The sequence below is a fragment of the Salvia miltiorrhiza genome, chromosome 2 (genome assembly GCF_028751815.1).
Source record: "Salvia miltiorrhiza cultivar Shanhuang (shh) chromosome 2, IMPLAD_Smil_shh, whole genome shotgun sequence".
NCBI classification, from domain to species: domain Eukaryota; kingdom Viridiplantae; phylum Streptophyta; class Magnoliopsida; order Lamiales; family Lamiaceae; genus Salvia; species Salvia miltiorrhiza.
This window is the reverse complement of record NC_080388.1, coordinates 42,832,783-42,860,401: the sequence shown is the minus strand read 5'-3', so window position 1 is coordinate 42,860,401 and position 27,619 is coordinate 42,832,783. Positions and strand designations below refer to the sequence as shown.

Here is a 27,619-nt window from a genome sequence, read left to right as displayed (position 1 = left end):
TTAACTGAAAATTCAGAAAAATAAATAAACTGGAAAATAAATAAACTGAAAATTCGAAAATAGATAAATAAATAAATAAATACACTGAAAATTCAAAAATAAATAAACTTGAAATTCAGAAAATAAATAAATAAATAAACTGAAAATTCAGAAAATAAATAAATAAATAAACTGGAAAATAAATAAACTGGAAATAATTAAATAAATAAGTAAATAAACTGGAAATAAATAAACTGAAAAATAAATAAACTGAAAATTCAAAAATAAATAAATAAATAAACTTGAAATTCAGAAAATAAATAAATAAATAAATAAACTGAAAATTCAGAAAATAAATATATAAAAAAATGGAAAATAAATAAACTGGAAATAAATAAATAAACTGAAAATTCAGAAAATAAATAAATAAATAAACTGAAAATTGAGAAAATAAATAAATAAACTGGAAATAAATAAATAAATAAGTAAATAAACTGGAAAATAAATAAACTGAAAATTCAAAAATAAATAAATAACTAAACTTGAAATTCAGAAAATAAATAAATAAAATGGAAATAAATAAATAAATAAATAAACTGGAAATAAATTAACTGAAAATTCAGAAAAATAAATAAATAAATAAACTGGAAAATAAATAAACTGAAAATTCGAAAATAAATAAATAAACTGAAAATTCAAAAATAAATAAACTTGAAATTCAGAAAATAAATAAATAAATAAACTGAAAATTCAGAAAATAAATAAATAAATAAACTGGAAAATAAATAAACTGGAAATAAATAAGTAAATAAACTGGAAATAAATAAACTGGAAAATAAATAAACTGAAAATTCAAAAATAAATAAATAAATAAACTTGAAATTCAGAAAATAAATAAATAAATAAACTGAAAATTCAGAAAATAAATATATAAATAAAATGGAAAATAAATAAATAAATAAACTGAAAATTCAGAAAATAAATAAATAAACTGGAAATAAATAAATAAATAAACTGGAAATAAATAAATTAAAAATTCAAAAATAAATAAATAAATAAACTTGAAATTCAGAAAATAAATAAATAAATAAACTGAAAATTAAGAAAATAAATAAATAAACTGAAAATTAAGAAAATAAATAAATAAATGGGATTAATTGTGTGGGTTAATTGCATAGATTAAATAAATGTGTGGATTTATTAATGACATAAGTTGTAAATAAATTGAAAAGTAAAGGGTATGAATGTACAAAAAGGTAAACAGGGCACTTTTTCGTGGACAAAAAAAAAGGGGTAAGTAGGGCACTTTTTCGTGGACAGAGGGAGTACTACTGATATCTTAATTACTACCCTCAAAGCTATAATCTTTCTCTAGCACAATCTATACATAGCTCTCAAAAAAAAAAAAGAAAAAAAAAAGGATTACGTAGCTCTCTCTCTCTCTCTCTCATATTCACCTATATATGTGTTGGTGTTATAGTGCATGTGTGTAGAGCAAGATATTTTGGAATAATTTGAAATAAGGGATCTTTGTTTTTGTGTTTTCTTCTTCCACAAAAAATGGCAGCAAAATTATTTATTTTTTATATGTTATATTTCTGTATACCTTCCGTTTATGGAATGAAACAAGCTCCTTGTGTTTTCTTTTTTGGGGATTCTCTGTTCGACAATGGAAACAACAATTTTCTTCTGACATTTGCCAATGTCAATTATCCACCCTATGGGATTGATTATCCGGCCGGTCCCACCGGCAGATTCTCCAACGGCAAAAATTTACCCGATTTTCTCGGTTCGTCTCTAATCATCTACACTATTATCCCATTTTTATTTTTTGTACAAAAATTCAAAACCGTTGTTTAACAAGTATTTATATACTTAAATTCTTTCGTTTTAAATGATCGTTGATTTCTGCAGCTGAATTTTTGGGTTTTGACAATCCTATTCCTCCATTTGCAACTGCAACGGGTGCCAATATTCTCAATGGTGTAAATTATGCATCGGGAGGAGCAGGAATCCTCGACCAATCGGGAGCAGCACTGGTAATGAATTATATTTGAGCTTTGTTTGCTCCATTAATTTACATGAATAAATTTTCTATTTTGCATGCATGATAAACAAACAAGGGATACCTCCAATCGATATTTCAACGTGAGATGAGATTTGATATTTGTTTGACTAAAATATCTTTTACGTATGGTATAAGATATTAATATATATTTGCTTAAATAAATTAAAATATCTGCAACATTAATATATTTCAATACACTTTTGATTGGATACATTAAAATATTCTACTCCCTCCGTTCCATTATAAGTGGCATGTATTTCATTTTAGGACGTTCCATTATAAGTGACCTATTTCCATAAATGGAACATTTTAACATTTAAAAAAGTATAGGCCCTACCACTTTTAATCAATTTACATATTCTCCTTAATTTTCGTGCCGAAAAGTTTTGAGTCACTTAGTGGGACGGAGGGAGCATTAAATTGATTTCTAAAATAATCTTTTATATCAAAAGTGGGAGGGAGAAAATAAGGATAGTTTAGTCAAATAATAAATTAATATATATCTCCGGTCTCATTTCAATAGGTCACAAGGTTCGGACACGAATATTAAAAAGCTAACAATATAAAAATTAACTTGTTTTAGAGTGTATTTGTCAAAAAAATTGGAAAAGTAAATATATTCTTTTTCAAATGAATAGATATTTAATTATTTGTGGGACACAATGATATTAATTGTAAGTAATGAGTTATGCAAAAATAATTTTTAAATATTAATTTTATATTTTAAGAAATGACCCATTAAAATTATAAGTTCAAATAAGATAACATGACCTATTAAAATAAGATAATAGTATAGGCTTATAGCTCAGTCGTTATTACGGTGGAATACAGAATCCCATTTTCGTTCCGATAGGCCATATATTTTTCTGGCCTAATAAGAGATTGGGTAGGGCCTGCCAAAACAATAAATTCGGCTCCAAAACGCCTAGATTGGTCAGGATGGGCTATAGGCTAGCCCGGGCGATAGATTGGTAGCTCTAGTCGTCAATCTATATTAAAATGGTAGTAATTTTTAATTTAAAATTAGTTCTAAAATTGAGAAATAGTTTTATGATTATAATAAAATTGAAGGTTTATTTATAAATTTAAACGCCTAGTTTTGTTTTTCTTTATCTTTTTATTTTTTTCATTTTATTTTTTTAATTATAAAATTTGGTTAATTATAAAATATTTGATGTGCATATCAAATTAAATACTCCCTCTATCCCACGAATCTTGACACATTTTCAAATAAAGTAATAATTATTATCTTTTCGCTCCATACTTTATCACTTTTATTACATTCTCTCTCCTATTTTATCACTTTTATTACCTTCTATATCCTAGTTTATCACTTTTATACTTTATTAACTACACACTTAATTAAAACACTATTCTACAACTCCTTAATTTCCTTGTCGAAATCAAACGTGTCAAGATTCGTGGGACGGAGGGAGTACTACACAACAAGAGCGTTAGTTTGATATATTTTATGTAAATATTATATTTAAAATATAAAATTTATATTTATTTAAACATTAAACCTTTAAAAATTCTCTCTCCTTACAATTCTTTTTATTTCATTTTCCTTATTTTAACTTATTTTAATTTTTTTTTACACTTTTTCATAATGTCAATTTTTATTATTGCGAACTCTTCTTTATTTTTTTATTTTTCATATTCATCACAAATATATTCAGTTAAAATTGCATTTTACTATTACAATTGTAATTTTTTATATGATAATTAAATGGGTATTAATCTTATCTATAAAAGTACAAAAATGTTTCTCATGCAGTTTATGGGTGCGAATGCTATTTCAAAAAAAAAAAAAAAAAGGATCAAGGAACCTTTGATTCTTGACTATACTTTTTTTCATCTAACAATGTTTCGTCATTACAAAAAAATTATTTATTATATATGGTACATATAGAGGACATGTTTCATGTAACTGCCTATTATATTATTAATTTATAATAATAAGTACTGAAATTATATGTGATCGCTTTCAAAAAAAAAAAAAAAAAATTATATGTGATCTGTATAGGGTAATGTAATGAGCTTGAACAAGCAGCTGATTAATCATGGAAACACGGCTTTCAAAATGGGGCTTTTACTTGGAAACGCAACTCGCGCTACAGATCATCTCAACAAGTGCTTATATCTCTCCAATATGGGAAATAACGATTATCTCAGCAATTATTTGATGCCCAAATTTTACGCATCTAGTACTTTGTTTACTCCACAACAGTTTGCAGAAATTTTGATAAACCAATATCGTCGACAACTTGAGGTTAGTATTAAATTATAATTTCCCCCAGTAGAGTTCTAAAATTTTACTATTTTGTAATGTTTTATAGTAAGCTTAGAAACCTTTTTGAAGCATATGTATATTAGTCTAGAATTTTACTATTTGTGTCGCGCGGTGGAGATGCTCTAATATGCAACTGTTAGAGGGATAGTGATGCACATTTTTTCTTAAATGGTTATAATTTCTAATTTTTACATCTAAATATTTGATATTAAGTACTCCGTATTATATTTAAGGGTTAAGTTGCAAATACGCCCCTAACGTTTATACGAAAAGCGCAAATAGGCCCCTAATGTTATGTTTTATTCAACTGAATCTCTAACGCTTATAAATTGGGGCAAATAAGTCACTAACATTCACAACTAGGGGCAAATAAGTCACTCCGTTTAATGACTGTGAAAGCTAGCGACTTATTTGGTTTTTAGTGAAAACGTTAGGTGTGTTTTTGCTATTTAACCATTTTTTTCTTTTTTCTAAATTCTTAATTTATGCATTTTAATTCCATAATACATACATACATATATATATATATATATATCTGAATTCTTAATTTATATCTTTTTAATTCCATATTATATTTTTAATAATCTTATGAATAAATTATTGCATTAAACGTAATTTGTCTATTTATTGAAGATGATTTATGTATAAGTTATTATATTGTAATATCATATATATGTATTTCTGGGTCAGTTCTATAGGACTCGAGCTATTCGTTTATAGGCTATTGGAATTGAAATTTTATTGAAATGAAATTTTTTCTCCAATCTTCTCAGATTGTCGATCTATTCAAATCAGCCCACGAATTTCAAACTGAATTTATGAATTTCAACAAACATAAGAAATAAAGATTCACTACAAGAAAACTGGTCGAACACCGACGGAAATCACCGACGGACTATTTTCCGTCGGTAGATACCGACGGATCCCCGACGGACCGTCATCCGGCAACATCGCCGGAGCCGACATCTATTTCCGATGAAAATACCGACGGAATCACTACCGACGGATAATATCCGTCGGTAAATTCGGTATTTTCGATTTTAATAATTATTTTTATTTTTTACCGACGGAATACCGACGGAATCCCTACCGACGGATTAAACTCCGTCGGAAATTTGGATAATTTCAAATTTCTTAATTATTTTTATTTTTACCGACGGATTACCGACGGAATATTCCGTCGGTAATTTCAATAAATATTATTATTTGTATTTTTATTGTTTTTTTTGTTTTTTTATTTATTTTTTTTATTTTAAATTATTTTTAAAATTAGTACCGACGGATAAAGTCCGTCGGTAAATTATTTTTTTATTATTTGATTTTTTTTATTTTTTATTTTTTATTATTATTTATTATTTAATTTTTTTAAAAATTATTTTAAATTAATTTTCTATATTATTATTATTTTTAAATTAATGAAAATATTTTAAAATTGATAGTTATTTTTAGCAATAATATTTTCTCTTTTTAATAAACGATAATATTAATTTTTTTTATTATCTTAAATTCGATCATATATTTACCGTCATTTTTTCGCCGGCACCACAAGTCTTAGATATCATCTCGACATATTCTAAGGTTATGAATAAATGATATTGTATATTGAAATAGAGTTTAAATGAATTAATAGGTGCTAGTTATATCAATAATACGCGTGTTCTCTATTGGCGACCACTCGAAAGAAACTTCAAGGTTAAGCGTGCTTGACTCAGAGCACTAGTAAGATGGGTGACCCACTGGGAAGTTGGCCAAATCATATGCAATTAAGTTCAAAATACATTAGAAATACGAAATACTTGTAGAATACGAAGATAGGTTGATAAAAAAAAAAAATTAAAATTAAAATTAAAATTAAAATTAAAATTTAAAAATTAAAAATAATTTACCGACGGAAAATTTCGTCGGTAATCCGTCGGTAAACGCGCCACCTACCACGGCCAACGCCGGCGCCGGAGACTTACCGACGGCGACGTCCGTCGGTAATCCGTCGGTATCCACCGACGGACAGAAAAAATCCGTCGGTAAATCATTTACCGACGAGCGTTTTCACGACGGGTGAAATCCGTCGGTAATCCGTCGGTATCTCCATTTACCGACGGAATTTTGATTCTTACCGACGGAATATTCCGTCGGTGTTCGGCCAGATTCTGGTTGTGATTAGCAACTTTGTAAAAATCTTATCACATTTGTATAAAGCCCCTTTCTACATGGCCCAAAAACAAAGAGTGATACAAAAATATGCTGACGATTTTTATTTTCACCTATCAACATAATACAAGAGTACTTTTTAAGAGGAGCTCTTCCAACCTTAAGATTGTAGGTAATTACACCTATCACTTTAGACCTAGGACCAGTTCCCTCTATGCTTTTATAAGGATGGACATTCTTAATTACAGCTTATAAATATGAGCATTTTTATTTATTAACGTTTATATATTTATCTATTAAAATAAGGCTATGCGCTTCTACTTCTTTTTTCTTTTCTTCCTTTTTTTGAATTGGGTCACTCAATTTCATTTATAAAATCTTAGCCCTTATATTTTGTTTATCCTAAAATTATATATCCTTGTTGTTGTGGTTGTATCTTGTATGTGAAGAACCAAATTTCAATATAATTAAGATATAGATTTTAAAACTTTACAAAGAAAGACCCAATTCGAAAACTAAAAATAAAAATAAAATTTGAAGCACATGGACCTAAATATATATGCACTATTTATCTCATTTTTATTCCACTAGCCCGCCCTTCAAAAACTTTTATAGAAATAATAGTGACAATTAAAATAATATTTTCTTACATAAAAATAGATAAGGCCCGTTTGGTTGAATTTTGAAGAACCATATAAAATTATGCATATAAATTAAGATAAATTATTTTTATGTTAAATATCCTCAAATTTGTTCTAACAAATTATTCACTTGTGTGGTAGATCTTGTACAAGTATGGAGCAAGGAAAGTAGTAGTTTTTGGGTTGGGTTCAATTGCTTACATACCTCAATTTCGGTCTACTAATGAATCCGTGGACTCCATCAACAGGATCACACAACAATTTTATAATAAGCTCGCGCCACTCGTCCACGACCTCAATACCGATCTACATGCCGCACAATTTATCTTTATAAATGTTACCAACTTTCAACTAGGGGATCCTTCTACTACAGGTATGCATTTTAGTTTTTCATATTTTCACTCTTCTTTTAACCTGTAAATTTATCATGGAAAAATAAAGGATAAACAAAATTTCACCATTTAAATCCTTCCTTTATTTTCTAATATTTCGTACTTGACGCTTACTCATTCTACATTTACACTACAAAGGAGGGATAATATTATCCCTCCAAAAATGGTGTGATAATATTATCCCTCCTTTGTAGTGTAAATGAGGAATGCGTGAGGATCATCAAGTAGGAAATGTAGGAAAATAAATGAAGGATTTGAAGGGTGAAATTTTGTTTCTCCTTCTTTTTCTCATGATAAATTTACAACCAAAGAGAACGCATACTATAAGTAATTACTCTTATTCTTGAGTTACAAGAATTAAATAGTTTTCCATTATATCCATGAAATCAAATAGTTATGAGAATATAAATGGTTATACGTACAATACGAGATAATCCTTCACATATTTATTTAATTAATCATTGCAATTAAAGATCTTATTTTGAAGTTGATTCCATAGATGTTAAATAACTTAATCATGCATGCATATGAAAATACTCCATGATTAATTTACTGAATTAGATCAACAAGTGCAGGTATAAAAGTGAGGGATGTGCCATGTTGTGTGGTATCAAAACTAACAGGGCTATGTGATCATGGAAAAACACCTTGCACCAACAGAAATGAGTATTATTTTTGGGATAATTATCATCCCACAGAAACTGTATATCATGCCGTCGCTACACGATCCTACGCTGCAGCGTCGCCGGACGATGCTTACCCCACCGACATTCGTAATCTCGTTAGACCACATTAATTTCTTTTTTTTTAAAATATTTTCAGACTATATTTCATGTTTTCTTGTCAAATTTCTGCAATGTTAAGAATAATACACATGCCAATTTATTTTATAAATATTCTCAGATGATTATAATTTTCAATCAGTTTACTGTTAATTTTCTTCACACCAAGAAGATGCACTATTTATTTTTTGCAAATAATAGTAGGGAATATATTTCATATATACCTTATAATGTGCCTAATAAAAAGAACTCATACAATTCATCTCATAAGTATCTTTACACAATTATATCATATACAGTATCACTAATTTTATTAGGAAATGGATGAAGTAAAATATGAGATGAATATATTATTGTTCATTTTGCAACAACATGGTTGCTATATAAATACAATAAATTTATGCAGCCACATTGTGGCCACCCACACACTAATATAATAAGGATAATCTTGATTTATTTAATTTATTTTTTTAAATAAAAATAGGATTTAGTTATTTTATTATATTCTCTACATTGTACTTATTTTTTTAATTTTTTTTTGCATTTTTTATTTTTTATTTATTTTTTAATAAAAATAAAAAGTTACCAAAAAATTGCAAAAAAATAACTATAATGTAGAGAATATGATAAAATAACTAAATCTTATTTTTATTTTAAAAAATAAGTTAAATAAATTAAATTATTTTCTATTTAAGTAAATTGTGGGTAGCCACAATGTGGCTGTTTAGCATTACTCATATAAATAAGGTTAACTAAGCATGCTCATTTTTCTCATAAATATCTCACATTTTCGATGACAACAGATGATACCCGATAAGTTAACTTCGTTTTTAGATCCAAGAACAAATCACTTTTACACTTAAATCGTATTAGCAACCAAAATATTGTTGTTAGGCAATCAATTTTTTAAGAACTACTAATTAATTAGTTAAGCATGTCATGCCAAACTTTTTTGTTTTAGGTCACAAATTATCAATACATATATATATATATTAACTAAATTGGAGCCTCAATCTTACAAGAATACAACATTAACAGAAACATTAATTAACCAACAATATAAGTATAACAAAGAGTTTTTGGATCGAACACGAAGCTGACCCTTCTTCTCTAAGGGAACTTGCTCATAAACGCAACAATACAACGGCCTCCACATCATGTCAGCTGTTAAGACGACACAAAATAAGTATGACAAATTATTTTTGGAGCTTATAAGATGCAAATCGTATCTTAGAATAGATTTTTTTGAAATAATTATCTAAAAAGATAAAAAAAGGCATTTTAATAATATCGATTTTATAACTAATGAATGTTAATAAAATCAAATGAGCATGCCAAGTGTCTCACAATTTTGGAGAGTTTAAATTTTTTGCGGCCACTATCTTAGACTGATTTGTAAAAACAGATCAATTCTTTTATGACTTGCAAAATTAGGTCAATTTTCTGCATTTTGCAGCAACATTCGATTCCAATTTAGCATCCATAAATAGGCCACATTTTAAGCTATATTTTGGCCCAAATGCGGCTAAAATAGCACGACTAGACTCAAATGGGGATCACGAAAGTAAAATTTTAAAAATAATTAGCTTATTTTTGCAAGTTCAAAAAAAATTGCCCTACTTTTGCAAGTCGTCCTAAAATAGTGACCTAAAAAAAATTGAACTCCAATTTTGTATGTGCTACTATGTTCGATTATTATACTCCCTCTGTCCACAATCAACTTCCTAAATTTCCTTTTTGGGACTTCGACCATAAGAACTTTTCTTTTTATTTTTGAAATATACTATATCACTAATAATATCTCATTTAACTTTATTTTTTCACATTTTCACCAATTCAAGTAACAAATTAAAATAACACAATACTGATAGACTTAACAACCTCGTCTTAAAATCCGTGTTACTTCCTCCTAAGAAATTTTATTATGGACGGAGGGAGTGTCTATCACTCTCTCCGTCCCGCTTCACTTGGCATAACAACCTGGTCTGTTTCATTTTTGAATAATAAATTCGCTATAATAAATATGGGCCCACATATTTTATACTCCCTCCGTCCCAAACGAAATGTCTTATTTTTTTTCGGCACTGAAATTAAGAAATGTGTATAAAGTAGATAAAATGGGTTGGTGGAAATTATTTAAATACTCCCTCCGTCCACGAAATGAGTACCCATTTGTGGACGACACGGGTTTTAAGAAATGTATGGAGTATAGTGTGAATAGTTTAAGGGTCCCACTTTTTGAGTGTATTAATTAAAGAGATGTGTGGGGTACACTTGCCAAAAAGGGAAATGGGTACTCATTTCGTGGACGGACGAAAAAGGAAATATGGGTACTCATTTCGTGGACGGAGGGAGTATTAAGTATAGAGAGAGAGAGAGTGTATTGCCAAAAAAGGAAACAGGACATTTCGTTTGGGACAGCCCAAAAAGGAAAACATGACATTTCGTTTGGAACGGAGGGAGTACTATCGTGCTGAAAAGAGTTAGGCCGAATGAGGTGAGATGAAGGGAGTATTTTAATATTTTAAAAAAGAATTATCATAATATTATATCAAAACTATCAACATATTATTAGCTAATAAAAGTGAAATTATTAACATATTATTAATCACATATGTTAATAATTAAAATACCCTAATTAAATTTAAAATAATTATATACCATACATCCCTAATTATATTATTAGCTATCGTACAATAGTGTACCATAGCATAAAATGGAATTAAATTCAAAATTAACATTTATTTTATTAGCTTTTAAAAGTGAAATTAAATGATAAAAATAATTATATACCCTAATTAAATGGAATAAATCCTACTAGTTAATAATCACAAAATTAAACTAAAGCATATAAAATTCAAAATTTGAGAAAAACTATATGAAAGAAAAAAAAGGGTTAAGTATCCGACTGCCCTCTATTGATGGCGTCCCTATCACGTTTAGCCCTTTAAAGTCAGGGGGGAGAGCTGCCCACTACTTCAACGTGGCTTTTTGGCACCAATTTCCACCCTCGCCTTTCGACAGCTGCCCACTACCTCAACGTGGCTTTTTGGCACCAATTTCCACCCTCGCCTTTCGACGTGGGCAGCTCTCCCCCCTGACTTTAGGGGGCTAAACGCGAGGGGGACCCCTATCGATAAGGGGGAAATTGGTGCCAAAAAGTCAAGTTGAGGTAGTGTGTAGCTCTCCCCCTGACTTTAGGGGGCTAAAAGTCATAGGGATGCCATCGATAAGGGACAATTTGATACTTAACCCGAAAAAAAAAAAAATTGAAAAGAGATATAAAATGGAACGTCAAATGCGGTACACTAGATTTTAATCCCGATAATATAGTCATGTCGATCCCAAAATATCATGCCTATATTAGGCTCTTTTCTGAATAGCAGAATGATTGTGCTTACTTTTCTACTAATAAAGATTGTCTATGATCAAATTAATCAAGTCAAGTCACAGTTAATGAAGCCCAGAGAAGAGTTTTTAAATGGAATTTTAGTGAAATAAAATATGAAATTGAAACACAAGGATTCTTACACTAATTGCAGAGATGGCTGGTCTTGCCTATGGTAATCATCGGACGGTTGGAGTGCGTTGACTTGAAGATAGTCGCGAGCATCGAACGGCTGAGATTGAATGAGATCGTGATACTGATCAGAACTCCCAGGCATCAAGTTCATGTGCTGCTGCCCTCTCTCACTTTCAGCTATCTAATAAACAACTCACACTCATTAATTATTCAAACTCAGAGAGAGAGAGACAGAGAGAGAGACACCTTGGCTCGAAGGAACTGATTGTTTTGATGTAAGTCAATCTCCTGCTGGCAATATGATTTACATGAGGAGAGAAACATAAATCAGACTGCTGCCACTATCTACTCTAATCACTCACAATTATAATTAAAATTAAATATTAAATAAAATTATCTAACCAGTTACCGATTATACTAGTTGAATTGGGAATCACTTCAAAAAAAAAGAATAAATTAGACTGTACTGACTGATCTTATCTGGAATTCTGAATCCATTAAGAACCATTATTTTCAAATTTAAAAATGGGGTTTATATATATAGAAGCAGAACTTAATAAATGGAAAATAATAAATAAAAATAACACACAACTTACCCTCTTTTGCATGTACTCAATTTCAGCAAACAGCAGCTCATTCTGCAGTAAGGCAGAAATAGAATGTAATTTAAAGTATGTTTCACTGGTCATACCCAACTTATAAAGAAGTTAAAACAATTCCAAATTAAATAAGCATTAATTCTTCCTATATCGATAAAACTTGGATCAAATTGATTCTTCTATATACCTTCTTGGTTCTGATTTTGCCAATTGCTCTCTCAACTCTGGTCTCCAAATTCTTGAGGTCCCTCAAATTCAAAGGACCTAAACACTCACCGACCATATTCCTATCCCAAATAAATATTAAAATAGTATTATTATTGTGGAGGTTTCACAAAAACAATAATAAAATTGAGAAATATTACCTATTGCTATTCTGCAAATTACTGATTTGTGCACGAAGTTTTGAAGACTCTTGCTGGTAATACTGAAACAAGCATAGTTGAATAGAGTTAGCTAGAAGTGAAATATATATATATGGATCGGAGCATATTAGATTGACTGATTGATTCATGAATAGTTATTGCTATGATAATCATGAATATATATGTTAAAAAAATTATCATCATTTTGAAGAATTTTGGATACATTCAATCATTATACCACCGTCTTACAAAATAAAATAAGCAAAATAGTAGTATCATAGATATAATCAAAATATGAAAAGACACAAAAAAAAAAGCACACTTTTGTAATGATTCATAAATAGATAAATTTAGTACTCTCTCCTTTCACAATATCGTAATCACTTTTGCCATTTGATCGGTTCACGATATCATTTTCACTTTCATTTATAACAATATAGTTCACAAACTCCACTCACAATAATAGTGAGATCTAAACTCCACTCACAACAATACCAACTATTATCTAAAACTCGTACCGTCCACAAAGTGAAAATGATATCGTGGATGGATAGAGTATATCATATGACACTATTATTCTTAAATTAAATATATAATAATAAATTAATTTTTATAAAATAATATTGTTCTATTATAATAGGTATAGACTAACATCAGAAAAGCGAGTCACCAAAACATAAATAAGTCAAACACTGTAATAGGAAAAGTAAAAAACAAAAATGATATCTCTAATGCTACCAATTAAATTTCAAATTATTTCAGAAATGGACTTCGAAAAATCATAATCGTGAACAAATTGACCAAAATAAATAAATAAATCGATTTGTACCTGAGTATTAGCTTCAGAAATAGAGCCACTACTTGAGGAATCTGAGGATGCTTTCTTGTACCTCTCAATTGTTGCTTTAACGCTGCATTGATTTATAATATATATATAGTTTCAATTTCAATCCTCTCATTAGTTATTCAAACATTGTTCATATACATACTTATAATTACTTCGATACGTGTCGGACATTGCTCTCTTAATTACTAAACAACATGTCGACTAATAATGTGACAGTAATTAACGTATTCACACTATTCAACTACTCGCAATTCACCTATTTATTTCACTAGACATGATTGTGAAATACAGTCAAATTAATAAAAACAATCATCAAACCATATGTACAACAAATGAGAATTTAAGGCTATGCTTAATATAGATCGTAATTAAAAGCCAATATGTCAGCACACTAGCTAGAATTAACAAATACTTTCTCCATTCTATTTATCTCGACACAATTTTCTTTTTAACTTGCCCCATTGATAATGACACTTTCCAAAAATAATATGCAGTCCCTACTTTTTCTACACACATCAAATAAGTGGTCCCTACACATTTTACATTTTTAACACTTATTTTTAATTTCCGTGCACAAAGCAAATGTGTCAAGATAAATGGGATGAAGAGAGTAATACATTTTGCCACTGTATCAGCATACATAAATATATCTAATCTAGCTCTTCTCTCCGAAATTCTGAATAAGTGTCTTTTTTGAAAATAAAATTTGTATTCTAACAAGTACTTCCTCCGTCCCACGAATCTTGACACATATTCTTTTTGGGCTGTCCCACGAGTCTTGACACATTTTCAAATAAGGTAATAATTAGTCCAAAAATAAGGGGTCTTAATTACATTCTCTCTCCTATTTTATCACTTTATTACATTCTCTCCTCTACTTTATCACTTTTATACTTTATTAAATTACATACTTAAAACATTAATCTACAACTTTTTAATTCTCGTGCCGAAACCAAACGTGTCAAAATTCGTGGGACGGAGGGAGTATAATTCAGTACAAAAAATAATATCAAACCTACCCATTTTATCCTCTTCGTCAATGCAAATTCTTTAATAATTAGGATTTTCATGGAAAAATTAAAACGTAAAATAGTAATTTTATTAATTTTTTCGATATATTCGATTTTATGAAATTAAGGATACCGCTTCTTACATGAAAAGGTGATTGGAAAAGTTGTTATCTAAATTTGATGTTGTCCACTCAAGATGTCTAATTGACATGATCTAATATAGTAGTAAAATTAAATTCAACTGTAAAAAAAGAACCCCCTCAATTTTCTCAGTCTGCTGCTACCTTAATATCCTCGAGGCAGTGATTGGCTGTCCCTGCCAAGTTGGCAAAATCCCGCAACATGATTGGCCCAAATTTCTAGGTTACAAACTAGACAGTAATTCCTCCCTATTTTACCACGGTTAATACTATTAACTAGTAATTCCTCCCTTTTCCACCACGGTTAATACTCAAACCTCACCCTTTTCAACCGTCATTTTTGTAAAATACAAAAACCTCTGAATCTCAGAACTCCCTCATTGGTTGGGCAACGCCCGTACTTGCCTCTGCTCTGAAGCCTGACTGACTCTCTCTCTCTCTCTCTCTCTCTCTCTCTCCCCCATATATATAAGCATACATATATACAAGTTAAATTCAAGAAACTTAAATATTTAAGAGATCATATGCATAATGTATCTATATTTATGTATAATAATGTGATGATAATGAAATAGCTGATAACTGACATGCCTCTCTCTCTCTCTCTCTCTCTTTCTATATATATATATATATATATATCTATAATATATGCAATTAGAAGAATACATGTGTGGAGGGTATATGTATTTTATGTTTATAATGGATAATGTATAATAGATAAAATAATTTGAATTTTGAAGAAAGCTTAAGTATTTAGGAGATAGAATGTAAAAAAATAAAAAATGAATAGATGGTTTCCGGAAATGGAAACTCGTGAGATGCTGGGCTCTGAAAGAAGCTATAATGAGATGGCAAAAATCAAGAAAAAAATGGAGGGAGTTTTCATTGGTTTTCGACTCGCTCTCTGCACTGATACTTTCCTGTTTTAGCTTCAAGAACTTTAATGCTTTGTGAAAGCATCAAGATGACTTGACACACACAAATGGGATTCTGAAAATTTTCCAATAAACCCCGAAATTTCTGAGTTCTGTGTATGTGTGTGTTGTGTGTGTGTGAGAGAGAGACAGATAGGAGACGTATGTTAAGATGTAATGATGGATTTTTTCTTGTCCAAAGTCACGAATTTTGCAGTCATTAACAAGAAAATAATCGTGATCAAATATTTTTGAAACTGAGTGCAAAGAAAAGAAAAGCGAAATACAAAAAGAAAAAAAAAAGCCCTTTTTTTCAATGACAGAGAAAGAATTAATTTAAAGAAAAAAAGTTGAATCTTGATTGGTGGGCTTTGTTGATTTTTTTTTTTTTTTGGGAATTAACATAATATTCAGATCTAAAATATGTTAGAAAAGAGCTATAATTTTTTGGGGATCTGAGATAGGTCAGCCCTAACCCTAATTAGGGCAGCTTTCGGTGTAGTTGAATTGCAGAGGTGGACATAATCTATTAATCTCAACGAATTTGGAGCTCACAGAGTTTTTCAGATAATATATCATTTAAAACTAATTTGAAATAGAATTAACTTCCAATAAACATCAAATCAGCGAAGAAAGAAAACCTAAAATTAAGGTATGCAAATTAGGGCTATTGACACCTTTCTTGCATAACCCTTGATGATGCTAATATTTCTCTCCGTATTAAGGAAGTGTCAAAAAAGATGGATGAAGGGACTAATCAAGAGAGAGAGAGAGAGAGAGAGAGAGAGAGAGAGAGAGCTGGTTCGTTTTCAAAAAAAAAAAGAGAGCTGGTTTCATTTCAAGAATTTTACAATCAGTCCCGATAAGAGATCTTTTATGTACATTAACGAGAGAGAGAGAGAGAGAGAGAGAGAACAGTGAAAAGAGGAAGACGAGAATGTGATCTCAAAGATTTTGTAACCATTTTCTTGCTTAGAAATTAAAACAAGTATGCAGCTGCTGTTTTTCCCCACCATAGACACAAAAGAGAGATCTTTGCACATACCAAAACATGGACTAATTGGGATCATCACAAAAAGAGGAAACCGCATAAAGCACAGTGAAAGTTGATAAACACAAAATTGGGAAAATCAGAAAGCCAGCCAAAATCATAATCTATCTCAAGCAAAAATCTTCACTGTAAAAGGCCTCATGTCCTTCATCTCACAATCCTTTCCTAATTTTCTCACACACTGTCTCAAAACAGACAATCAACCCTCAATTTCCTTTCAAACCTCAACTATTTAGTACCCCTTTTAGATGTACAAAACCAACACAACTCAAACCAAACCTTCTTGCCCTAGATCCTATATTATTCAGTTACTTCAAAAATTCCTAACATTTTTGTTTTTCAAGACCCCTTTTTTCGTATTACATATATATATATATATAAATTCAATTTGTACCTGTTATTGGCATACTCATAGAGTCTGCCTCTGCTTGAGAAAACAATTAGTGCAACCTCAGCATCACAAAGCACAGATAATTCATAGGCCTTCTTGAGCAAACCATTGCGCCTCTTGCAGAAGGTAACCTGCCGATTTGTTGTGTTTTCGATCCGCTTGATCTCGATCTTTCCCCTCCCAATCTTCCTCTCAGATGACATCTCCCTTGATTGATCACTTTGGAGCTCCATTTCCAGCTGCAAGATTCAAAAAAATCAGCGTATTCATACATAGTACATGTAGTTAATTCCTTCTTTATTTCACCCTTCTGTGCACCTTGTTTAAGGCCAAGATATATCAAGAATTCCATTTCATACAAAAGGGCAGCTTAAAGATTCAACTTTTACCAAGCCCATGGAAAAAAAAAACTACAAGAATGGAAATTTGTACCTTAGTGGGGTGGGGTGTGTGTTTGGGGGCGGGGGGGTATTGAGAAAAAAAGCTTGATTTTTTCTGTGTTTTGAGCTTTTGTCTCACAAACCTGCAAGAGAGATGCAGAAAATGGTTGTTTCCACTAGCAGTTGTGGGTATTTATAAAACAAGAAAATGACATTTATTTTGATAATTAGTACTGTTATAACCGGGTACACGATCAAGATATTACAAAATATTTATTTTGAGAAAATACGACTCAAAATAATTGAAAATTACAAAGTAAATAATTTGAGAAATTACAACTCAAATAATTTGATACAACTGAAATACACTGTATAAATAAATTATACGTATAAACAAAGTCGAGTCGAGATGAATCTCTTCCCGCAAGAAGATTATCGCCTCGGTAGTGCTCTTCGGTTTGGCGTATCTTCCCTAAAGGTAAAACGACTACGTCTCGGCGGATGTAGCACCACAATCCGGCGAGCTCCGGCGAACTGAATAGGATCAAGAACTGAGCACAAGTGTTATGCAGAGAGTGTGTGTGTCGAAATGGTAGAATGCAGTATTTGTTGGTGTATCTGTATGTGGTTTCTGCATGCTCTCCACAAGCCTATTTATAGACATGTGGTAAGTATGAATTCAATACATTGAATTCCACTCCGACGGCTGGAAGGTTGAAGATGTGGCCGGTGGCAGCAGCCTTTGAAGAAACTAAGCTGCAAAAATGAAGTTGCCATGCAGAAGTCGTACTGTTGTGCTTCTGCTGCTGCTGTGACTTGTTCTGCTGCTGTGGGCTGGGTTGATGTGGGCTGGGCCAGGAAACAATTAGTTGGGCCAAGAAAAATCTGTTGGGCCAAAAAATAAAAAGCCCAGTGGAGTTGGTCCAAAAAATAGTTTGGGCCCCAAACACCACCCCAAAGCACCAATTGCCAAGATCCAAGATCCAAGTCCTTGGCCGCGGCCCGCCCGTCCGGCGGCGGCGACGACGTCGTCCGTCCGATCGTCGTCGTCGTCGTCGGCGGCGCGCGAGGCTAGTACTTAGATCAAGCCCACTAGCAAGCCCACAAGTCAATTTATCAACTCCATGTGCTTTGCTATTCTTATACATGAAAAACATCTCTATGTTTTCCAATGTGGGATAACATAGCATAAATGTTATTTTCCCTCTTCAACATCCAAACTTTGACATACAATATCTCACTCATCGGAAATCGGTTTTGAGACTTCAAGTATATCACGTTGATCTACTCGAGATGTAGATTAACATCCAATCATTATTTTAATTAAATAATAAATATTTAATTAAATAATAATTTCCAGATATGGCATTAAAACCATATTTCCAACAAGTACAACTTGATGACATTTTGTAGATGGGCTACCATGAGAAAAATTTATAGTTTGGGCGCTTTAATATAATTTATGAGAGTGTATGTATGTATCTCGACGACCAAGTATTGTATATATATATATATATGTGTGCATACGTGACGTGTATTCATGAAATACGACTTGCGACAAGAGATCAAGTGGGAGAAGTTGTAAAACTCTCATCTTATACGAAATTAGAAATTGTAATGGGACTTGTATATGTGGATCCTTCAATTTCATGGACCACATTATAGGAACAAATTTACATTTCTTAATTAGTTATTACAAGTGAATTTATCTGTAATTAGTCGAATTGTTAATTACATTTGGTAAGTTTTGCTTTTTTTCGCATATGATCTTAGAATTAATGTTTTATTAAAAGGCTAACTTGGGTGTACGGATGGTTTGATTGATAAATACTTCTTGCTATATATATATATATATATATATATATATATATATATATATATATATATATATGGATCAAATAGGAAGAATCCTTACAATAATAAATGAGATTAAATCTGAAACGTCATATATATTAAAATCTTACAATTGAGATTATCAACAAGCTAATAAAACGCACGAACAACATTTGATAATGTATTCGAATTCTAAAGGGGGCGAAATTTTACCACATTAATTGAATATGACTGTTTGTACTGTTGATTTGTTCGTAGATTTCTACATGTGTATGTCACACGCAACTTAACTGCCTCGTGATGAAATTTGACATACTATTTTAGGTCCAGATATATCATGCGAATGTATAGATCATAGTAACTACGAATGTCTGAAAAAGATAAAGCTTTTAGATCATTAATTTAATTCTTTTTTTTTACCGACAAATTTATGATCTTTATAATTTTTGAATTTGTTTCCATAGATCCATCTATGATTTTTTTTAGTAAATCCATGAACAACTTGAATTTTACTAGCTAGTGCCCTTATCTCAACATTGAGAGTTTGCCGCTACATCTCAAATCAACAATCATTATCATTGTGTGTGTGATTAGTATATATCCAAGGCCAAAGGTCTTGGGACCATGGCGCAGTTTTTAATTAATTGTTAATTTTAAAAAAAAAGACAAATCATCATATTCTTTTAATTAAAAACTGCGCCAAAAAAAAAGAGACAAATCATCATCTTCTTTTAATTAATTAGGAAGTACCCTTAGTTTTATATTATCTATCCCCTATAGGCTATAGCAAGGGAAGATCTAGCTAATGCGAAGAACCGACTGACGAAGAGATCTCAACCTGAAGGATTAGTTGATGGTTTAACTAATCAGTTTCGTGCTAGCTATGCCTCCAACATGTAAATTTCGCTAAGTATGAAACATGTTGATCAAAACATTAGTCTACTCAAGCTGACTGAAGGATCCATAGTGGACACGTGCCCAGACTCACTTATGCCACAACGGCCCTAAAGTCAAAAGTGTAAAGCGAAGTCTAACTTTAAAGCGTATCAAGTCATTCCAGAGATTAAATGCTACAGATTTCACATTAAATGTGGGTCCCGCTTTTTCAAAAGAAAGTACAAGGATGTTTGGAGAGTTTCAACTTTACAGAGTACAGATGTGCAGATTCGGCTATCAACACTATTCCTTGTTCAAATGGGAAGTTTTCAATGGACAAAAGATCAAAAGTGAAGAAAGCTCTCTCAAATCGGTTACAAAGTCAATTATGCAAATTGTAAAGATGAAGTGTAAGACAAGCGAAACATGATAGAAACTGAAGTATATCTTATGCGGCATCTGGAGACGTATATGGGAGATACATCTGCAAGCTAAAATGAAACTTCTCAACCACGCGAGATTGAAAAGGAACAAAGTAGTGCGCGAGATTGAAAGGAAGCATCAGGCATTTTTTTGAGAACTTATCAGTGACCCAACGTTCAAGGCAAACCTGGTATTGATTGACTAAAACACAATAGTACATGTGTTTTATAGACATTAATAAGGTTTATCCTCAAGTAGAGGTTGAGGATTTATGGAAGAACTATTATCTTTCTTTGAATAGTCTTGAATAAGTAAAATATTTATTATATGTTGGCGATTATTGAATTCTTTTGCTTAATTTGTTGTTTTGGATGTAAAGTATATTTTTAAGTTTTCAAACAAAAAAAATATCTCTACAAATGATATATTGTGATGGATTATAACGAATAACATTAACTAAATGAACTTAATTAGATAACAATATATGAATACGTGGATAGTTGAACATTAACTAATGTCAACATTTTAATGAATAAACTCGTATTAATAAAAAATACGTACAACAAACGATAATTGCGCCCCACAACGTCAATGATATTATACTATTTAAAGATATATACATTGAGGTAATTTTGTTTAGGCAATTTTATAAATACATTATTGGGTTAAAGAAGCAAAAAAATAGATTAGTTATTATATTGTACATATTAATTCAAAACCAATGTGCATTAGAGTATTACAATTAGTTTATTTAATTGAATGTTATATTGAAATAATTTAATGGGAATAAACGTGGAATAGAGTCAAGAGTTAGAAATATTTTTAACAAGGCAGTTTCTAGACTTCTGTCAGCCCCTAATGTTTTACAAATGGATGGTTTAATTGAATATATCAATATTGTAATGAATAAAATTGATAAATTGATGAATAAAATGCACTGACCACATAATGCAATTCATGGCCCAACGTCCAGGTTGGACAATTCTAAAATCAGCTTAGTAATTTAAAATGTACAAAATACTAAACATGACAATTTCTAAGGTTGGAGCCATTTTTAAGAGGACAGTTTCTTGAGTCATGACGACCCTTAGTCTTGCATCTTCGGTAGTTCCTCATTAGCTTTTGTGCAAGAATCATAACCTTTTTTTCACTAAAGATGATCAATAATGGTTTCCATTTTCCCCCTGGTGACTCGCAATCCCAACCTATTGGTTGGAAGGAAAACGTCTTACCAACTGAGTTGCGCGCGCTTCATTGTTTGCAAGAATCATAACCTTGATAGAATTTCCAACGACCGCCAACACCACTACCTTTAATATTGGCAATAGTAAGCGGTAGAACGAAAATTGATTTTGGTGGAGTGCATCCATAGAATTCCTTAAACAAATATTCCAAGTATTTGTCAAAGACTGTGTATTACCGAGCTTTTCATACTTTTGACTAACTACTTCGAGCTTTTCATTGCCTCTGACGTGTACAATATAATTAGTTGCAACCTTAAAGAAAGTGTTAGGTCCGGAGGGTCTCGAATAGGTGTATGGGGGGGGGAATACACCTATGGGCTATTTTTCTCCTCTACAACAGAGGGATCTCAAGATAGAGATCAAAATGAAACTTTACAAGCAAACTGTGACACCTGTTAACTGAAAAGAGTTTTGACCAAACATGGTTGACGACTGATACTGAAAACTCTTCAGTAAGGAGTAATCAGTTAAGTTACTGGAACTTAACCGATGCACGTAAGGGCTTCAGTCGAGTTTGCTAAAACAGAGATGATAACACTCTTCCTGACTATCAGAGGATAGATCAGTCAGACTGATATCATACGCAGCGGAAATAACTTTGTTTCGTAATAGCCTCGGTTGAGCACGTTGTTAGTCTTATGTTTCTCTTTGCAGTTATTCAGTATTCAGTTAATCAAATGAAACAACACAAGTAAGAATGTAAAACTGAAAGCTGTAAATAACACAGAGATTTTTACGTGGTTCGGAAAACACTTCCTACATCCACGGTCGGTTGATCAGACCAACAATCCACTCTGCAAGTGCTTAACTGGTGCACTGCAAACCGAACCGTGTGCTTGCCGGGTGCACACAATCGTACCACTGAAGATTCCACTCTCCAATACCCACACTTCACTCGTGTCGGATTTCTCACTCCTAGCACAACCCGTGCTAAGATCTCTCAGAGTCAGAGTACCTTCCTGAACTCCGAAACACTCAAACACTCTACTCTTTCTCTCGAAATGAGGTTTGAAAACTTGCCAACTATACTTCAAAGAACACGTTCTTTGGAGCAAGTTTGACCTAGGCTTTTGGGTAAATAGAGGTTTGCCTAAGGTCTAAGAGAATGTGTGTAATCAGTAGTGACTGATTTTTGGCTTTGGAATTCTCTTCTTCGATTCAAGCTTTGGGGAGGTTAAGCTTTTGGCTGAGAAACTATTTTGGCAGAGTTTCAGCTTATGTCGTTGAATCGGTGAAGATTGAAGTGATCCTCGAGCGCTATTTATAGGAGAGGTCTTGAATAGATCCGTTGGCGGAGAACGTCTTCAAGATTTCTTCCGTTGGAGAGCATTTCGAATTTGGGCTGAGGCTTCAATCTTCGAGGTTCCTTGTTTGGTGGGAACGGCTATCTTGAAGAGCAGGAGATGTGACGTCTCTGATAAAGTAGCCACCAAATAGGAATGACCTCTGCATAGAGGGATGATCCTGAGATCTCTGCATTTAATGTGGCTGTCCTTTTTGGATTACGTGGCTTCCTTTGAACGTTGGAAGTTCAGTCCGAGGGAGAATGTTTAACTGATACTTGACTTTAGTATCAGTCCGCTGAGTCCACGCGGCACGCATTAAGTAATCAGTTCCTAACTGATTCTTCAACTGATAATACAGTTGGTATCTTTAGTCTTCAGTCTTCAATCCTTCGTCCTTCAGTCTTCAGTCTTCAATCTTCAGAACTGCAAGCTAAACTAGAAACGAACTCTAATACTTGAGTTCAAACCGTTCTAGTCTATTACAATTAAGACCTATGGATTTTGGTATCATCAAAATAAGGATTAAGATATTCCACAAGGTTCCCAACAGAAAGGATAACTACCGGACAAGGACTTCTGAGAAACCCCATCTTGTTTTTCGAGGTCAGAATCCAATACAGATAATACTGAACTTGCACCATCTACTGCATATATGTATTTCTTTGGAATCTTGTTATATTCATGTTTCGCAGAACAAGGAATATATGTTTGCATAAAACCCCCTTTTTATGAACTTAAAGTTGCATGACAAATAATCTTCATGATGTACATTGCACACCGTGAATACGCCATCTAAATTATCACCAATGACATAAATATTGTCTTCCCCATCAGAGTACATCTTGGACATTACACATCCCAAAATAAACGTCTCAATCTCCCTTTAAACCTCCTTGAATATAGTACTAGTGTAAATACTTGATGCATGTCGCTCTACACTAAGCTTCGTAAGCTTCCTAGGTGCACCAGTCTCATCTTCATTGGTTAACTTCTAGTATATATGTCGTTGAGCATCCAATGCACTGCAGAAATTCATGTATAACAATACAAGGTCAACATTCTTATTGAAAAAATGATTGAAATAACTATTCTCACTCTCAGACAGTGACGTAGTGGAGAATAGGCCACTCATACTAACGTCTCTAATATATGCAAGAATCCAAAATGAGCAGTCCTCAAATATGTCACAAAACCACCTATTTTCACCCAGCTCATACTCATCGATCAAATTCCTCCAGTTCTCTTCAAACACGTCAGGTTCTTCAAAATCAGACCACACTATTTTACTAAAGTTAGTCTTGAAATCGGAATCATCCAGCAATTTTACTGGTAACTTCTCGGCAACCTTCATAGTAATGTCTCACATACAAAATTGGTGACATGTGTCGGGCCAGCTGGCAGCTACAACCTTCTTCAATCGAGGTCCCTGATTAGTTATGAAGACACGCGGTGCATAACCCGTGCATTCGACAAATTTATCCAAAACCCACGAATAAGATTCCATGTCGAACTATTTTCTGTAAACAAACATAAGAGAATAAAACAATTTTATACATTCATAAACGGATATATTACGGAGACGAAATAATAACATGATATGAAGATTCCATGAAGTTAAAAAATCATAAAATTAATCCTAATAAGCTCATGTAAAATGAACGTTTGTCGAATTTGATTTGTGAAGTGTCGAATAAACCTAATTAACATGAGCTTTATACCGCACTCGTAATGAGAAAAGCTAAACTGAAATCAACTAGTTTCTAAAAAAATTATAAAAGAGTTTTGAATGAATAACTCGTAAAATATGAAAATTATATGTCATGTAGTATAAAAATAATGAAATGTCGTGAATGAATAACACGTGCAATATGAATCAAATGTCATTTTGTATGAAGTAGGACACCATGAACAATATTTATTCAATATGCATTAATTCATATTTCAAAGAAAATTAGTTTAATGAAATTACGATATATACGTAAAAATAGATATGCACCATATCTTTCATAACTAAAAAGATTAGGATGATCATATATATGGAAAAAAGATTATGCATCTAAGTCATATTACAAATTTAACCTTTATTTAATTAACAAGGCCGAAATCATGGAGATTTGTGCGTTGTCGAATCTTCTTAAATCAATGTACCCGATTTCATTTCAATTCTCAATGGAACCTCTCTATGTGCGTGTGTGTATAAAGAATCATGTAGTACCCAAGCTTTAGGTAGTATGTAGTATCAATTCTAGACCATATTTTTTGTCCATGTGGCGCACCAAGAATTATATGCACTATTTAGAAAGAAAATTATTTTATTTTTTTAAATATGCAAATTTTATTTAATACATGTAGTTGAACATAAAAATGCATATATATATATATATATATATAATAGAAAAACGCATAATTTGCACAAAAAATTGCATTCCATTATGCGACCGATTAGGTACCTCTCTTTCACTCTTTGTTGACCCCTCATCCCCCCTCCTTCTAAATAATGCATATAATTGAACACAAATATACATATATATAAAAAAATGCATAATATTTAGTCATTCTCACTTGATATATAAAATATATTAATTGTACTTGAATATATATCATGTCAACATTGTTGGAAATATGGAAATAAATATATATGTGGGAGAATTGTTGGGAACCTTGTGGAATATCCTAACCCTTGTTTTGATGATACCAAAATTCATAGGACTTAAATGTAATAGACTAGAATCGTTTTTGAACTCAAGTGTTAGAGTTCGTTTCTAGTTTAGTTGCGGTGTCAAAGACTGAAGACTGAAGACTGAAGAACGAAGACTGAAGACTGAAGACTGCAGTTACCAACTGAAGTATCAGTTGAAGAATCAGTTGAAGACTGATTATTTAATGCGCGTCATGGACTGATACTAAAGTCAAGTATCAGTTGAACATTCCTCCTAGGACTGATCTTCCAACGTTCAGAGGAAGCCACGTACGCTCAAGTACAGCCGCATTAAATGCAGAGATATCTCAATATCTTATCTCTGCAGAGGTCATTCCTATCTGGTGGTTACTTTTCAGAGATGTCACATCTCCTGTCCATCAAAGAGAGCCGTTTCCACACAGACAAGGAACCTCGAAGATTGAAGCCTCAGCCCAAATTCGAATTGCTCTCCAACGGAAGAAATCTTGAGGACGATTTACGCCAACGGATCTATTCAAGAGTTCTCCTACAAATAGCGCTCGAGGATCACTTCAATCTTCACCGATTCAACGACATAAGCTGAAGCTCTGCCGAAATAGCTACTCAGCCTAAAGCTTAAACCGCCCAAAGCTTGAATCGAAGAAGAGAATTCCAAAGCCAAAATCAGTCACTGCTGATTACATACATTCTCTTAGACCCTAGGCATATATTCTGTGTACCCAGAAGCCAAAGGTCAAACTTGCTTCAAAGAACTCGTTCTTTGTAAGTATAGTTGGCACTCGTTTAAACCTCTCCCCCATAAGAGTGTTTGAGTGACTCGGAGTTTCAGAAGGTGTTCTGAACTCTGATAGGGAAGTCTGAGCACGAGGTGTGCTTAGCAAGGAAATCCTGCGCGAGCTGTGTAGGTGCTGAAATCCTGCGCGAGGTGTGTAGGTAGGGAAACCCTACGCGAGGTGTGTAGGTGCTGAAGAGAGAGTTTATCTTCAGTTCACGGTTTGCAGTGCACCAGGGAAGCACTTGCGGAGTGGATTGTTGGTCTGATCAACCAGCCGTGGATGTAGGAAAGAGTTTTTCCGAACCACGTAAAAGTCTCTGTGTTATTTACAGCTTTCAGTTTTACATTCATAACTGTGTTATTTCAATTGATAAAACTGAATGCTGACTAACTGAAAAGAGAAACCTTAATCCAACTATCTGCTCCACCGAGGCTATTCGAAACTAAGTTTAATTTCCGCTGCGTATGATATCAATCTGACTCACTATCCTCTGATAGTAAGGAAGAGAGATATCATCTTCATCTTTGCAAACACGACTGAAGCCCTTACGTGGATCAGTTAAGTTCAAGTGACTTAACTGATAACTCTTTACTGAAGAGCTTTCAGTATCAGTCGTCAACCCTGTTGGTCAACACTTATTTCGGTTAAACAGGTGTCTTGTTTGCGTGTAAAGTTTCGCTTCTATCTCTGACTGAGATCCCTCTGATTGAGGTTTGTAGATAGTCATAAAAATAGCCTATAGGTGTATTCCCCCCCCATACACCTATTCGAGACCCCCCGGACCTAACAATTGGTATCAGAGCAGGTTGTTCGCAAGAACTATCTGTCTCTGACTAGTTCTACTTGAACTAGATCCTTATTAAAGGTCTCGAAAAAGTTTTACTCTTTCTTATTGTTTTGTGCTTGCTACTTGCTTTATCTGCTGTTACCTGTTCTCTCTTTTTTGATGGAGACTAACCACAGCAGATTATCTTCTCT

General features: G+C 32.3%; 2 protein-coding genes across 8 annotated transcripts; one reads left to right on the top strand and one right to left on the bottom strand.

Moving 5' to 3' along the window:
• Positions 1-1,450: 1,450 nt before the first annotated feature.
• On the top strand, positions 1,451-8,456 carry LOC131013553 (GDSL esterase/lipase At1g29670-like). Of its 2 annotated transcripts, none has more exons than XM_057941677.1 (5): positions 1,451-1,768; positions 1,894-2,018; positions 4,074-4,319; positions 7,271-7,502; positions 8,097-8,456. In XM_057941677.1, exons 1-5 carry the CDS (start codon positions 1,540-1,542, stop codon positions 8,315-8,317), a joined length of 1,053 nt encoding a protein of 350 aa, XP_057797660.1. In that variant the 5' UTR covers positions 1,451-1,539; the 3' UTR covers positions 8,318-8,456. The 2 variants fall into 2 exon arrangements, with proteins under 2 accessions (XP_057797660.1, XP_057797661.1); XM_057941678.1 differs by having other exon boundaries at positions 1,457-1,768; positions 8,083-8,234.
• An 816-nt stretch (positions 8,457-9,272) lies between these two features.
• On the bottom strand, positions 9,273-17,738 carry LOC131013552 (floral homeotic protein AGAMOUS). Of its 6 annotated transcripts, none has more exons than XM_057941676.1 (9): positions 17,576-17,738; positions 17,147-17,382; positions 13,620-13,701; positions 12,791-12,852; positions 12,613-12,712; positions 12,423-12,464; positions 12,073-12,117; positions 11,862-12,007; positions 9,273-9,467 (listed from the first exon to the last, which is right to left on the bottom strand). In XM_057941676.1, the coding sequence occupies exons 2-9, from the start codon at positions 17,374-17,376 to the stop codon at positions 9,464-9,466; spliced, it is 711 nt and encodes a 236-aa protein (XP_057797659.1). In that variant the 5' UTR covers positions 17,377-17,382; positions 17,576-17,738; the 3' UTR covers positions 9,273-9,463. The 6 variants fall into 6 exon arrangements, with proteins under 6 accessions (XP_057797659.1, XP_057797654.1, XP_057797656.1 ...); XM_057941671.1 differs by having other exon boundaries at positions 11,835-12,007; positions 17,576-17,735; XM_057941673.1 differs by having other exon boundaries at positions 11,835-12,007; positions 12,073-12,114; positions 17,576-17,735.
• Between the last annotated feature and the right edge of the window lie 9,881 nt (positions 17,739-27,619).